The 14801-nt window shown below is 50.3% G+C and overlaps 5 protein-coding genes across 5 annotated transcripts; 2 read left to right on the top strand and 3 right to left on the bottom strand.

The window, feature by feature from the left end:
- Nucleotides 1–1628: 1628 nt before the first annotated feature.
- N7515_008289 (uncharacterized protein) lies at nt 1629–2665 on the top strand (the record flags this gene model as incomplete). Its single annotated transcript, XM_056669033.1, has 4 exons — nt 1629–1864; nt 1920–2083; nt 2134–2420; nt 2471–2665. The coding sequence occupies 4 exons, from the start codon at nt 1629–1631 to the stop codon at nt 2663–2665; spliced, it is 882 nt and encodes a 293-aa protein (XP_056518863.1).
- A 1527-nt stretch (nt 2666–4192) lies between these two features.
- N7515_008288 (zinc-binding alcohol dehydrogenase family protein) lies at nt 4193–5242 on the bottom strand (the record flags this gene model as incomplete). The annotated part of the gene is made up of 1 exon (XM_056669032.1): nt 4193–5242. The coding sequence occupies one exon, from the start codon at nt 5240–5242 to the stop codon at nt 4193–4195; it is 1050 nt and encodes a 349-aa protein (XP_056518862.1).
- Nucleotides 5243–6274: 1032 nt separating this feature from the next.
- N7515_008287 (putative EF-hand calcium-binding domain protein) lies at nt 6275–7118 on the top strand (the record flags this gene model as incomplete). Its single annotated transcript, XM_056669031.1, has 2 exons — nt 6275–6335; nt 6394–7118. The coding sequence occupies 2 exons, from the start codon at nt 6275–6277 to the stop codon at nt 7116–7118; spliced, it is 786 nt and encodes a 261-aa protein (XP_056518861.1).
- Nucleotides 7119–7416: 298 nt separating this feature from the next.
- N7515_008286 (ferric reductase family protein) lies at nt 7417–9400 on the bottom strand (the record flags this gene model as incomplete). Its single annotated transcript, XM_056669030.1, has 4 exons — nt 7417–7814; nt 7874–8627; nt 8684–8745; nt 8797–9400. The coding sequence occupies 4 exons, from the start codon at nt 9398–9400 to the stop codon at nt 7417–7419; spliced, it is 1818 nt and encodes a 605-aa protein (XP_056518860.1).
- Nucleotides 9401–11708: 2308 nt separating this feature from the next.
- N7515_008285 (basic helix-loop-helix domain-containing protein) lies at nt 11709–14801 on the bottom strand (the record flags this gene model as incomplete). The annotated part of the gene is made up of 1 exon (XM_056669029.1): nt 11709–14801. One exon carries the CDS (start codon nt 14799–14801, stop codon nt 11709–11711), a length of 3093 nt encoding a protein of 1030 aa, XP_056518859.1.

Genomic DNA, 14801 nt, shown 5'->3' with positions numbered 1-14801 from the left:
ATAGTCTAGCTCGTCTTTCACCCAGAAAAAGCCGGAAAAGAATTCTTCTTTGCTGAAGTAACCGTAGAACGGTAGAAGTGTAGTTTATCATACCGATCTTGGCGATACTGCAAGGGATCAATCTGGCCATGCGACAGCCGCCAGGCCCAAGAGAACTTAGAGAAGACGACAACGATGGTGGGATGTACTTCCTGAGCTCTTATAATCCCCAAAGTAGACGTTGATTGACGGGTCTCCAGGGCCGTTTCAAGTGCATGGCCTATGACCTGTTGGAAACGGCCCTGGAGACCGTGCTCAGCGCCTATATGAACTTTGTCAACCTCCACAGTGTGTGGGCCGTTGTTGTAAGGCGACGTGCTTGACCGTCTTGGTCAATTCTGGGTGGTGTGGCCGTCCTCAACACTCCGTGGGAAGTTGGACCACGAGACAAGTGTCCCCACAAAAGCCAGATGCTGAATAGCATTTGAATCGGTGTGATGGGGCCCTATTTGGAGGGATGGAAGCGGAGATTCTACAATCTGCCTTGCCAGTTGGCAGGCCGATGCGGGGGGTCATCCTCGGTGCGGGGGTCGAGGCTTCACTCTGGGCAGAATTGTTTTGATCCCTTGTGCCCTGTAAACTGCCGTAGTCGGCGTTCGCAATTGCGGGGGCTTATGTAGTCATTAGCAACTGGTAATCACTAACAGATATAGGATATACTCACAAAACGCTGCCAATCTGCCAGTCACCGAGGCAGTAAGGCCTCCAACACAACAAACAGTACATACATGTAGGAAGCGTGACAATATCGTCCTGATTGCCAAAACAGCAACGCAAGGCATACCACACTTCACCTGTCTCACACTTCTGGACAAAATTAACAACAGAGTGTCACCTGCCCATTATGCATGGCGAGGTGCGCGAGAAGTCTAACCAGACCTCTCACCTTCCTGTGTCATTTCCTTACATTTAGCTACCCACAAGGAAAGATAGTTCCATGTAAACACATCTCTGATTTAAATCTATCAGACGGGCTATCTTTCTCACTAATGATACGGCTGGCAAAATGCGATGTAGGACACCGGCCTGAAAAGACTGCCATAACTAACTACCCAAAGGACTAATACTAACGGACACTGATGACCAAGACTTGTATGCTCGTCATTCAAAGTTTTTTCCGGCCATACAGTAAATCAATCCAAGTCATCCAGACCCGTATCAATATTGCTTACCTGGAGATGGGCCTGGATCTGCTCAAAAATGGAATAGATCCTTAGAAAACATGGGTATGTGGAGCAAGGTGGGGTTCTCGAGACCCACGCTGATGTCCCTGGACCCTGACAATGTTTGCGAGCAGCTCTATGCCGACCTCAGGAGAACCAGCGACTGGACAAAAAAGGAAAGCCGCAGAGAACTCTACAATGGGTTCAATGTGTCCTCCAATCACTGTCCTCCCGGCAGGATCGTTTCAGCAATCGACACATCTTCCTGCTAACGACGCGATACCCACCGGGGTCATGTGACCTATCAAGCTTAGCTTATCTCCCCACATACCTTGATAAGCTAGTGTCCTCTACATGGGTCGATCTTTCCTCCTCCTCTCGCCGTAACTCTTTCCGCAACATTTGAACCACATCTAACAGCCCACCATGTCGCACCCTCTCGAACCCAACCTTTCCCCCAAAGTCAGCCCAGAACCTTCTCTAACAATGATCACGACTTGTGCGAACAAATTTGTTGATCAGTTAGACTTTGAGTCTCACGTCCGCGACACAATCCAATGCGCATCGAATCCTCAAATGCTGGTTTTCGAAAATGTGAGCTCGTCGTGGGGGGAACAGACAGTGGACTCGATTAACCAAACAAGGGACGGATACTCAACGCGGTAAGTCAACGCATGTAAGCTCTCTCGTCGACTCCTTTAACACTGATTCACTCAGGAAAAATTACAATTCTTGCACCAAGGTTTTACGAATCAGAATTATGCCGACGGTATTACATGATTGTGTTCAAACTTGGTGGCGTGTTTCCGAGATTTCCTTGCGGGATACTGGGGATTTAACTGGTTATGAACAAACCCAAATTGAAACACTAGTGGGCACGAGTAAGTTATCCTACGCTTCTCTTAATCGACTCCTTACTAAACTCTCGTAGCCCTTGAGTTCCGATCAGGCCCCTATAGTTGTTCCCGGAAAGAACCTGATTTCTTCATTCGGACAAATAACGATCTTCTCCCATCCCTTGTGATGGAGTCTGGATGGAGCGAGTCATGGAATCACCTTATGGATGATATGGACCTCCTGCTAGTCGGTGGTGATGGGGCCATTAGTGCCGTTGTGATCCTCAAATGGCAACTTCACCCCCGGACGAGACTCGTGAGCGGCTTTGTCGACCTTTATGTTCGTGATAGAAACGGCATGCCAGTGCGTCGCCAGCGAGAAGTATGTTCAAGACCTCTGGTTTATTCAATCGACTGACTAACAGCGTTTAGGATGTTTTCCCGATCCCCCCTCAAACCCCAACTTCCCAACGACTTAACCTGACCCGCCGAGAAGTGTTCGGCCGTCATCTCTTGCCAGATCCGACGCGTAATGGGCCTCCTAATGCGATGGTGTATCTTGAGATAGACCAATTGCGGCTAGTAGCCACCCGAGCACTGCAGCGCATGAGTCTCCTTCCCGCTTAGCAGCCCTAAGGTTCTTCTCAACAACATCGTCCGTGACGAAAAAACTTGCTCTACTTCACTATTATTATTAATGACGGCTTCTTCCTGTTCATGCTCCAGGTACGTATTTTTCGTTTCTTCCTTTTCTTGCTGCCGGCGTGAATTTCATGGGTTCTTCCTGTCCGCAGGTGGTGTATGGCCGTAGACAGAACATACCCACTTTGGACTCCCTCGCTCAGTTAGCGTTATCAATCACACACTTCTCTAACACCCACGTTCCTACTATGTACCTCGTACACTTCCAAACGCGGTTTCGATACGAAAGAGTGATGGCAAGGCATCGCACGAAATTCCACGTGCGCAGGGTTGAGATTTGGGTTCCCATTAAAATATCCTTTCCAATGGGCTTCTGACCAGTCCACCAAAGAACCCTTGGAGTCAAAGTAAGCAGTGCGTCTTGCCGGATCGCATTTACGGCGGAGGATCCTGGATGGGAGGTCGACTTGACCTTCCAATGTTCTTAATTGGAACCTCTGCGGGTACTACTAAAATTCCTAAACCTATTGCAGATTCATCTCCTGCTATTTTTAACTATAAACAGCACATATCAATGGCTCGATTTGCAGTCTTTTATTTTGATGTTGTCATATGTATCCACTACCTAGGGTTGTAGTTGGCACGCGATATACTTCGGAACGGCATAACTTGTATCCGAGAACTAGGCTTGACTTTCTGTTGTCTTAGGCTTTCAATATACGGAGTTATGTTAGACAGGATACAATTGCAAAAAGCAGGAAAAAGGTAGAAGCAAAAAACATACAACAGTGAGGATTCGCTGGTGGTCACCCACCCAACTACTAACTCACCGGCGTGTGGCTTAAGTACGGCTGAGCGGACGGGAAGCCCTGTTTTCCACACCCTATGGTCGTATGTACTGGACATCGTAATGAGTATAGTCATATTGGGTGAGGCCTTGAATCATATACGTACGGAGATTAGGTATCTCCATGGAACGGAGATAGTTACCTTGTCTCCATTACTAGATTTCGCCTAAAAGATTATAGATCCGATATGATGCAGTCAAGCTAATTCCAGGAATTGACTAGGCTATGACCTTTTTGTCTAATAGGTAAATGCTTGGTGCAGTTAGTGCAGTGGGCGTAGTCTCACCGTGGTATCGCATCTGCGAGGTTAACTCAACATGGTAACGATCGTCATCGGGAGGATGCATACGTCGAGTAATAGTCGCCGTTGATAATAAACGAGCAAAAATGGCGCCCGTTGTCTCAAAGGATGGCACAAGAAACCCCTGCGAGATGTATGTTGACCGGAGAAAGATGGCTGATCGATAACCAGTTACAGATGAACCCACGGAGGCGGCAGGTGGAAAGCGAGATTCAAAGCTTATTTTAGGGAAATCTATGCCGACACTCTCTATGATTGGAAGATACGATATGAAAAACATAGGAGGATGAAGTTAAAATAAGTACGACGGCTTCGTGGTATGCTAATCATGTAATAGACAGGTAATAGTGTCTTCCAAGGCGCTCATGGAGTCTCAGAAACATTGTAGACCAACTTCTCGCCGCTGACCTTGTTTTCCTTGAGCAGCTTCAGACCCTCGATGACGCCCTTAAATCCATCCTGGCCGACCTTCAAGGGGTGAACCTTGATCTTTCCTTGAGTGAGTAGATCATCGATAACGGTGGCAGAGAAATTCTCATTGAAGGCTTTGTCTTCCGGCTTAGCGGGCCAGGGAGTATCGCCGAAGTTAAAGGCCTCACCCATTGCAGTATAGGCGATGGTAAACCGGTCGTTGACATTCTCACGGGCGATGTTGACGGACAACAGGGCGCTATATTCGCCGCCATCTGTGGAGATAGCGTTGTCGCAGAACGCAGCGCTAGACTCGAGCGAAATGCAGTCGAACACCAGCCTCAGCTTGTTATCAGTGGACTTGCGGATCGAGGCAGGGGCTTCGGCGTCATTGTAGTCGTAGACCTCGTCGGCGCCAAGACTGCGAACCAAATCGAAGTTGCGAGGGGAGCAAGTGGTCAGGACCTTGTAGCCCGATAGCTTGGCAAATTGAATGGCCAGGGTACCGGTCGCGGTTGAGCCGCCGTAGATTAGGATGGGAGTCGCATCCTTGATCGGCTTGGTGGGTGGTGCAAGCTTCAAACTCTGGTACAGACCCTGGGTGACTGTGTTGAGGCCCACGCCGAGGGTGGCGGCCTCTTGGAAGCTCATGTGCTCGGGGATCTTCCATTGCAGGTCGCCCTTGGCGACGATGTACTCGGCGAATGCGCCATCTTCGGGCTGAACGGCATTGGCACCGTGAACAAAGCCGCATACTCGGTCACCTTTCTTGAACTTCTTTTTGACATCTTTGCCGACCTCCTCGACAATGCCTGAGTAGTCGCAACCAACAAGGACACCGGGAGGGGAGAGGTAGGCGATATGCTTCCAGTCTGTGGGGTTCAAGCCCACACTGACGGTCTTGACAAGCAGATAGTCATCGCGAAGCTTGGGGAGGGGTCGATCGGTGACCAAGCCCTCGGTCTGGGGTTGGGTAATGATAATTGCTTTCATGGTAGCCATGGTTGAGTTTTAAAGTAGAGACACAGAATCGAGAAACCACGGGGAGATATGAAGTATTTAAATAGTCTCATCCTACGGAGAATCGGAGTTAAACAGCTAAACTGCCGATTACAAATGGCGATAGTTAGTTATCTCCAGGTCCATGACGCAATGACAAATGCTTGGGACGGGATCTCGGGACATTCCCCGAGATCCACTCTACGCCCTACGGCCGAGTCAAATGTGGCCCGTGTGAGAGTCGTCTGTGTACAGTTAGTATTCTGCTACTACTAGCTAAGATATCTCCATAGGACAGTACATTTGACCTTCTGAATAGGCAGGGTCACTAGGTATGGTACATCCATGGATCTTGGTCAGTAAGTATCAAGTTATAAAGATCATCACGCTTACAGAATAAAACCTAGGCATAAGCAGCAGCTTCATAAGCTGAATGAGTACGTTGTAGGTATGGAAGAGGGCCGAAGGTGGTCGAAGGCCTTTTCTTTTTCGGTCATCAACCATCAATTTCTTCCTTTTCCTTCAATATCGACGTCGCTTTGTAATTGGAGAGATTGGAAAGATACCGGTAGGTGAGAAGGCAACTGGTGAATAGGGCCAACTGGTGAATTATGTGCTTCAATTACTACAGCTGATTTCCCGGATAGACCTCCGGTATATCATATTTACTTCTGTCGGGTTCTGCAGAGATAACTCTGTCCATAGTTAGTCGGTGTAAGTGCCTCATGGTGCAAGGCGCAAGGGGTCTTGGCCCATCTGCATGGCATTGACAGGCGAAACTCAGATCTTCCGCACTTCAGAATGACAGAAAACCTCTTTCTCGTGTTTCAATGCTCCCGTGAGCTGGTCTAAGTCTTTTCACTAGCAAAAACGGAATTTTGCCTGAACTTGCGACCCTTACGAGCTTAGAGCTATTATCTCCAGCCGCATATCGCGGGGTCAGTGCTCGGCATCAAGAACCCCTCCAGACTCCAGCTCAGTCCCACCACCACACTATTCCTCCCAAACTCTCTACACGCCACCCAAGTCCCAGCCATGAAGGTGCTTTGCCTCCACGGCAAGGGAACCAGCGGCACCATATTCCGCTCCCAGATCTGTTAGCCTGCCCCGAAAACAAAAACCCCCCAAACGACAAACTAATCTCACCAGCGCAGCCACATTCCGCGCCAAACTTCCCGACGACGTACAATTTGATTTCATCAATGGGCCATTCAAAAGCGACCCAGCCGCAGGCATAGATCTCTTCTATGGCCCACCCTACTACTCCTTCTGGGAAAATGACAGCGTCGACGCCATCCGCGCCACGCACAGCTGGCTAAATGAGCACATTGCCAAGAACGGCCCTTACGACATCGCACTCATGTTTTCCCAGGGCTGCGTGCTAGGCTCCAGTATGCTCCTATTCCACCAGGAAGAAACACCCCACCTCCCGCCCCCATTCAAAGCAGCCATCTTCATCTGCGGCGGCGCTTCGTTGTCTGTTCTCGAGGAAATGGGATTCCATGTTTCTGCCGCGGCGCGCGAACGCGATATTGCGTCCAGGTCTGCTCTGGCTTTACAGGCTGGCTCGTCGGCGGTTTTGGAGCGCGGCGCGGATCGCTGGACGGGGTTGAAGTCTCTGTCTGGTGGGCTATCTGAGGACCAGTTGCGGAATGAGATCGCCAGCCCGTACCGGATTGACGTACCGACTGTGCATATTTACGGCTCGAAGGATCCGCGTTATGCAGCTGGTGTGCATTTGTCTGGTATTTGTGAACTGGAGAAACGTCGCACTTATGATCATGGCGGTGGGCATGAGATTCCTAGGACGGCGGCTGTGAGTAACTCCATTGCTGAGCTGTTTCAGTGGGCGGTTGCGCAGGTCGACACCTCAAATTGAGTAATGTGAATATTACTGTTGTGGTTGTGTGACTCTTAGATGCCTTTTGGTGTCTTTTCCAGGTCCTGTATGTATTTTGGCCATGCGCCGGAATGTTCGAATAGATGGACATAGATCGAATGACAAAATTCTCCAGTTGGCGGGCATCCATCCGCTCAGCCATTCCATGCATGCAAAACGACACTGAGAAAGTTTAGACTTCATATATTCAATTTCATTGAAAATGGTGTATATCAAGAAACTAACGCCAAACTGCAAGAAACTATATCCATCTATAAACATAGGTAAAATGGGTTATCTACCACGAAAACGCCTCTTCAAAGAGGTCAACCGTCTTCTCCCCCTGTACATTCCTAACAGCCTCCCGCACACTATCGCCCAGGCCACCAGGACCACAGACGCTAACCGCCATTGCACCAATCTGCTCCGACTTCTCTTTCTCCAGTAAGGCCTGCATACACGGCTTGCCGTGATGAACAGTAACAGGCACGTTGGGCGGGGCATGCTGCATCCAAGGCATACCCATCTGAGGGAGGTATTCCTCGACGTTATCCTTGTGTGCGGTGACATAAAGGCTTATGGAGAGGTGAAGGCGCGGGAATTGGAAATAAGAGCGCCCGTTCATATTCATCGGGCTTGTTAAAGGAACCTGGCCTAGTATGTCATCCATGAAAGTTTGGATCCAGGTAAGATGGTCTATTTCGATGTTAGTTGCATGACTCTGGGATAATAATGGGGGTGGGATGGAAAAGTACCTAGACTGCGAACAATCCATATCAGGCGAACTTTACGAGTAGCTGTTTTCTGCTCGGTGAAGTTGGAGACAACCTCGTTGAGATAAGACATTGGGTGCGTGATGCCAATGCCGCCGGCAATCAGCAATAGAGTTCCGTATGAGGCGAGAGAATGAATGCCTCCAAATGGACCCTCGGCCAAGGCCATAGCCTCGATACGTCCATCGGGGGATTCTTCCGCCTTCTGGATCAGCTTTTTCGTGAACCCGTCCTTGCCTTTGATCAGGATGGACATCGTCGTCGTCGTTTGCGAACGTCCCACGAGGGTTCGTAATGAGTCACTCGAGCTGCGCTTCTCATCCACATCCGTAGAACCTGATCCGGACGTCCATGCAACAGTGAAGGGATGTGATGTCCACAGGCCGAGACATGGCATGTAAAGGTACATGTACTGGCCAGGGCGGAAACGCCATGACCGAGCCACGGCGATGTCGACACGAGCAACGGACCCAGGCAGGACCTCGACAGTCGCGGTTGTGGGGGTTGTGCTGAGGTTTCTCCAAAGTAAGATTCCGAGCCGGCCGGCACGATCGAGACCCCATAGGATCAGGGTGCCTAGTAGCACGCGTTGTTGTAGCAGGTTCTGAAGGTGATACCAGAGGGCCACGAAAGACAACACGGCCAGCGCTATGTGCAGATGGAGGAAGAGTTCGTAGAAGGCATGTCGGGCCGGCGACAGGGATTGAATGACGATGAAGATGAATCCGAGGAAAGCCTGTGTACATTCCCGTCAGATCGTTCATTGCATTTCGAGGGGATTGCTATACATACGATAAGGCCGCATATGTAAAGTTTCTGTTGCCAAAGAGCGTACATGATGTAGTCCGTACCATCTATCTCCGATATTAGTATATGCTAATCTCTGTAACCTCGAGACGACTCACGTTGATATGCTTGATCAGCTAGCACGGCGCCCATGTGAACGACCGCATTAGCTGCGATGACACGTCCTACCCACCGATGCATGAAGTTGAAGGCATCGAATGAGATCCCTAGCATTATGACTAGTGGATTGTTTCGCCCTCCAGACAGGACCAAGCCCGGTGTATTCATGACCGCCAGGTGTCCCGCGGCGTACTTGAGCTGAAACATCTTCGTGGAGTAATCGTCCAGCCACCAATCCACTTTCACAACAACGAAGATAATGTTGAGGCTGAGATATACCAACAAGCAAAGCATCTCGAGTCGCAATGGTAGCGATCCCATATGTAGTCGCAGGAAGCGGAACTCGCGACTGTGACGATTGCCCCATAGCGGCGCATATAGGAAGTGTTTCTTCAGTGCTGCATTCAGTTTATTCGTCTGGGACAGCTGTGTCTGGTCGGCTCCTTCTAGAGCTAGTTGTGATCGTCGACGATGTCGGAGGCGAATGGTAGATTTCCAGACGAACAAGGTTGCGACTAGTCCACCGACGACGAACAGGGGCACGGCAATCGCAGGGTCCATAGGGCGTTCCCCTGGGCCATTTCCTGGGAGTTCAACACCCATTTTTCCATTCGAAGAGGCACAAAGAGGTCGAGCTGCAGATCCACTGGGTAAGGATGACTGCCAGCCAGACCGAACGTGGAGTATCCAGCGACTCCTTATGTTTATGTGCTCACGACGAAAAGAAGGGCAACAGGAATTCAAGACGTTTGACGGGATGACGCTATAAATTGCGTCGGGGGAGTGTGGGGGAAGGATTCCAAGTCCAGATCATCATTGTAGTACTGGCCTTCCAGTGTAGTCATGCAGTGGATGCCGTCATGGACCCCTGACAGGTCTGCAAGCTTATTCTTGCTGACAGGCGGACGAACGCATCGTCACGTTTCAGACCATGTGGACACAATTGTGTCTCACATGGTGGATGTAACGCTGGATTTGGCAGAGAAGGCATCGGTATAGGTGGACAGTTAGGGCTGTATTGGAGGCGCGAGGAGACGCGCGCGGTAATTGGTTAGGAATGCAGATCCCTGATGATTGTCCTGTCACAACCCCATTGGAAGATGTGGGTGATGTCAGTGCTGAATTGAATTTTGATGTTCTGGAAAGAAAAAAAAAGAGGATAACTTTGGTCTAGACGCAAGTCATTGTTGTCTCGGGTGATCCGTTTTCGGAATGTTGATGGCCGCCTCCGGAATGCTTCATTCCCCATTCGCTCATGGGGTAAAATAGAAACATCAGAAGAGACTAACTAAGGATATAGCAGTTAGTATCACTCAGCTTTCTGGCTTCAAGTTAACCAGATCACGATATCTAAAGCCTTCGATTGACAGAACTCCCCAATATCAAAACGTCATCCCTTCAACCATCTAGTTAATGTGGAGCAGGATTCGCGGCCCAAAGGGACGCAACTGCAACGCTGGAAAACAATGCTCCAGTTCGAGGCAGCAATTGTAGCGTAGCAACTGTGACGCAATGGCAGCTGGACACACAACGCCCAGAATATTGAGGCGAATGACCTCCATGATCTGGCCATTTAGCCACCGTGAATACCTCAGAAGCCCCTGTGAACAGAATACCACCAGATCACTGCCTACCATTACCAAACGACTTTGTCTAACTCTGTCTTCAAGACTCGTCAGTAGTCAGTTCCAGCAGGTCTAGTCTCTTGCATGCGCCAGCCACCAGTCCAGATCAGCAATTGCCTAAAACGGGGCGATAGTCGCAGCGCGACTGGCACTTTGCATCATTTTGACAATAAACCAAGGGGTCTGAAAGAGCCCAGATCTTGCTACAGAGAATTTGAGCATGTAAAGAACCGGAAAACTCGCGAATAGGGTCATGTGGCCTCCAATCCCTGCTGCGACATCATCGGAGATGCCGATGTCGTCGACGGCGTCTTGTACATGGCTGTTTGATATACACGTAGTCTTGTGTAGCACATAACTCTTACAATGACCGGAGTCTCGTCGGCGTGTAGTGAAGTAGCTGGTGATGCCAAGCGTTGAAAGGCAAGAACTGTTGCATGCAGCCCCGAGATCGACGGTGCATTTTGTAGAGGAACCCACTTAGAAAGTCAAAGTCCCGCTCTGGGGCTATCCACTGCAAATGCCGAAGGGCCAACTGAGCAATTGGATGAGAGATGTCCCCGGCCGATGGTTCAGACCCCGGCCGAAGGTTGAGATTTCCGCACAGACGGCAGTGAAGCGCCGACGATAGAGCCGGATCGGAATTGCCAAGTAGCCTCGCCACTTCAACTGCATGTATGGCGTGGCCTTAGTGCTTAGGCAGTGATTGGGCTCATATCATGGCGGCCTGTTAGTGCCCCTGTGCTCGGCATCACATCCTGGATTGAAGAATATAATTCTTTGCGAAAGTGATAAGAAGGCATCGACTATTGAGGCAACTCCTTGACTATTCATCAGATTAGGGTCTTCAGGTACCACAGACGATCCAAAAATAGCTCGACGGCTGTACAAAAGTCTAATTTGGGAGCCTCGGTGAAGACAGATCCTGAGCGTTGAGGCGCACTCACTGTAGTCTTTGTAGTGTGCTTTTCTAATCTTCGTTGAGAAGCGATTAAGGCATTGATATTCTCGATAGCAGGGGACCTACTTAGCGGACGCTGAGGATCGACTTTACCCGGATTGGGATTAAAATGTAGGATTTGGCTATATTGGCAATGATGACAATCTTCTATTCAATGTTAACGCCTGTGTAAATACGCTATTACCGATGCCATCCCAATCCGAGGGCTCATATACGAACAGAGTAGTCCTTCACCGTAACAATATGAAAATGCAAGCAGCCTAAAACGCCGGGGTCATTATTGGGTTGATATGCAGAACTCATGTCTGGACCACCGTTGACTATCTCAAGCAGGCACCGGCTGCGAATTGAGAGGAGTAGCAGAGGTTTCCTGTGAATCTTCCTCGAAAGAGAGGCTGCCATAGCCTGTGTCATTGCTAGCTGATCGTTCCCGACGAAGAGCTGGCCTTGAAACAGAGCATTCAACCTGATCTTGATCGGCATCGCTTTGGGACGATCGTGATTCTCCCCTGCGTCGACCACTTCGACGTTTCTTGCTCGAAGCTTTTTCAGGAGCGGTGCGCAGATAGTCTTCAACGTTGATACCTGCATTTTCGCAAATTTCCGTGCAAGACTTGACGATCACATCAACAAGAGTCGACGAAAAGCCGTAGAAAGCGGGGGTGTAGGCATTGCGGGCCCAATATATGAGCTCTGCGGATACCCGCCCGAGATTGGGGATATCGCGGGGACAGATGGACAATTTGCGGGTCAGGCGGGGCTTATCCTCAGCTTCGTCATCTGCGGAGGAGGTGGCTTCTGAAGCGGCGGTTGAGGGTGAGGATGAGTCGGATGACGCGATATAATCTATGTCCGAGGCAAGGAGGTGAAGAAGGTGATAGACAGATGAGAATCCCAGTAAGGAGAACTCGACTGGATCGATCGGAAGATGATTGAACCAGGTGATGGCCTTTTGGATCGTGAAAGACTCGGGCAGCGAACAGACGTCACCTGCGGATCGTGCAGTGACGATGGCGGCAATCATAGCACAGCGCACTGCAATGGAGATTTCGTCGCGCACGGAAACGGGCAGGGAGGAATCAAGGAAGTTGGACGACTGACTCTGACTTTCTTTTCGTTTTTCCTTTGGTAGGGCAGCAAGGACAGCTCCAACATTCTCAATGCGGTTCTGTTCAAAGAATACTGCTTTCATTACCAGCGCACGAGTATACGCGGCAGACAATCGTGGTGCGACATCAAGAGCCATACGAATTTTTTCCTTGAATGTATCACGGCTTGCCTTGGAAACAGGGCCCTTGCCACTTGCTTCAAAGTAGTTGAGAAGTGCGGTCTGTAGAAGATGACTGGACCACCAAGCCGCAAGCGCATCTTCAGGACACTGGATAGCTGGGTCCTCGTCCACAACATCCAATAGAACTTCATCGTCACCGGTACCTTCCTGAGTGGGCCGGTTCCACGTCAGGTTCACAGCACGCTGGATGATGCTATCTATCATGACATCATCGCAATCAAGTTCGACCAGGGCAGCAAGATGAGGAGGAAGTTGGTCAGGATGACCTTCAGGAAGGACATCATTGACTTCGCGGGCCACACCCCATTGGTACCTGGCCAGGGCCCGTGCAATGTCATTGGATACATGGAAGGTCCAGGAACCGGCTTCACCAACATTCCACAAGAGAATGCGGACATGCAAGGCCTTGATGATCATTCTCGTCGGAGTACAGGGAAGTGTGCCAGCAGCAAAAATTGTGAGCACAAGACGGCTCTTGCTAATCTCGGCATCGCCGCCAGTCAGCTGAGCATCGATCGCGATATCCCAGGTCTTGACTCGCCCCTTCTCATCCTCCTCAGTGATTCCGGTGGCCCAGGAGTACAATTTCCAACCCATCACACATCGCAGAACGTACTCAAAGCATCTCGATGTAACAACGTACCACTCACGGAAGAACCTGTGGCGCGGTACACCGACTCGTTGCATGCTAGTCAGCCAAGCCTGTCGGCGGAAGTCACTGGCAGTCAGATGCGCCGGCGGGCCCTCGGCGTCCTTTTTGGGTGGGCCACGCTGCGTCATCGGTTGGGCATTGAATAAATACACAAACACAATGAAGGCACTGGCAAGGATCAAAGATGCCAAGATGAGGAAATGAGAAAATGCGCGCGCCTGCCATGAGTACCAAAACTGCTTCAGATAGAAATCCCAGTGACCAAATGTGAGTGTTTGGAAACGACTGAGAAGTCCCATGGGAAGTGCAAACAGGCCTTTTGATTCTGATTCTGAGTCGTCAGATCCCAGCCCTTCCAGAACCATTAGACCAGCAAGTGCACCCAACATGTACTTGTTGGGCATCCTTGACCGTCGGGTGGATGTGCTTTCTCTCGCATCCTGCAGTTGATGGGTGGACGACGACGGGGGGTATTTAATGTAGGACTCGGCAAAAGCTCCTTCCTTCGCAGCTTCAGCTCGCATGCGCTTCCATGCATCAGGGACCGGAAGAAGACCCTCTGGTGGGCTTTGTGAGGCGGGCGGACTTTCGGTGGAGATTTCTTCCGCCTGGGAAAACACACTGGGCGATGTACCTAAGCCCGAGTCTGTAGCAGCGTAGTTACTTGGCGATGACACTGAGGCTGAAGATGTGACCGCCTGATCCGCTGCCTTATCAACTTGGCGGAGGCGAGTCTTCAACGCGGTATTCTCGTCTTCCAAACGCCTATTGCGAATTTCCAGGTGCTTTATGTATTCCGTCGCTTTCGACAAAATGGATGCTTTGTTCAGCTTGTTCGCAGCATTGGCTCCATCCGCTTCGTCATCGTCATCGTGTGAACCTCCATTTGTCTTCTTGGTCTGCCGAAGGCTGGGCACACTGTCACGGAGTTCGGCAATTTTGTCATTCAGGTTGGCGCGATATCGCTTCTCAATAACATTGTGGGCTCGCTTTTTGGCGGGCATCTTCTTGCCGGGTTGAACTGGTCCAGTCACTGTGGTGGCATCGTCTTCGCTGCCTGTCTTTCGTTTTCGGCTGGTCCCGACACTCGAGATCGGAGATACCAACCCTGATTGACGTTTCTGACTCGTGTCCCAAGACTGCCCTGGAGTGTTGTGTTGGTATGCGAGGTGGCTCCCGGCATTGGGCTCGGGCGGGAGTTCCATCAAACCGAGCGGAAGTTTAGGTGAGAAGTCTTTGTCGTTCAACTGACTTGGGGAGCTCAAGTCAGTATGCGGGGATATAGATGGAAGGTCTGAAGATGAGGTCATCTGCTTCGGGTCTCCTTCGGCAAACACTGGCTCGTCCCATCGCATCCATTGAGTCCAATCTTGGCTCATGTTGTCGTCGATTGGATATGCAGTTGATAGATCATCGCCTAGCGGCTCATCGAGACTGGATTGCCGCGGAGAGAAGAGCTGGAAATCCTTCTCCAT

Source organism: Penicillium bovifimosum, assembly GCF_028826915.1.
Source record: "Penicillium bovifimosum strain IBT 22155 chromosome Unknown utg000006l_segment0_segment0, whole genome shotgun sequence".
NCBI classification, from domain to species: Eukaryota; Fungi; Ascomycota; class Eurotiomycetes; order Eurotiales; family Aspergillaceae; genus Penicillium; species Penicillium bovifimosum.
This window is presented reverse-complemented; position numbering and strand designations above follow the sequence as displayed.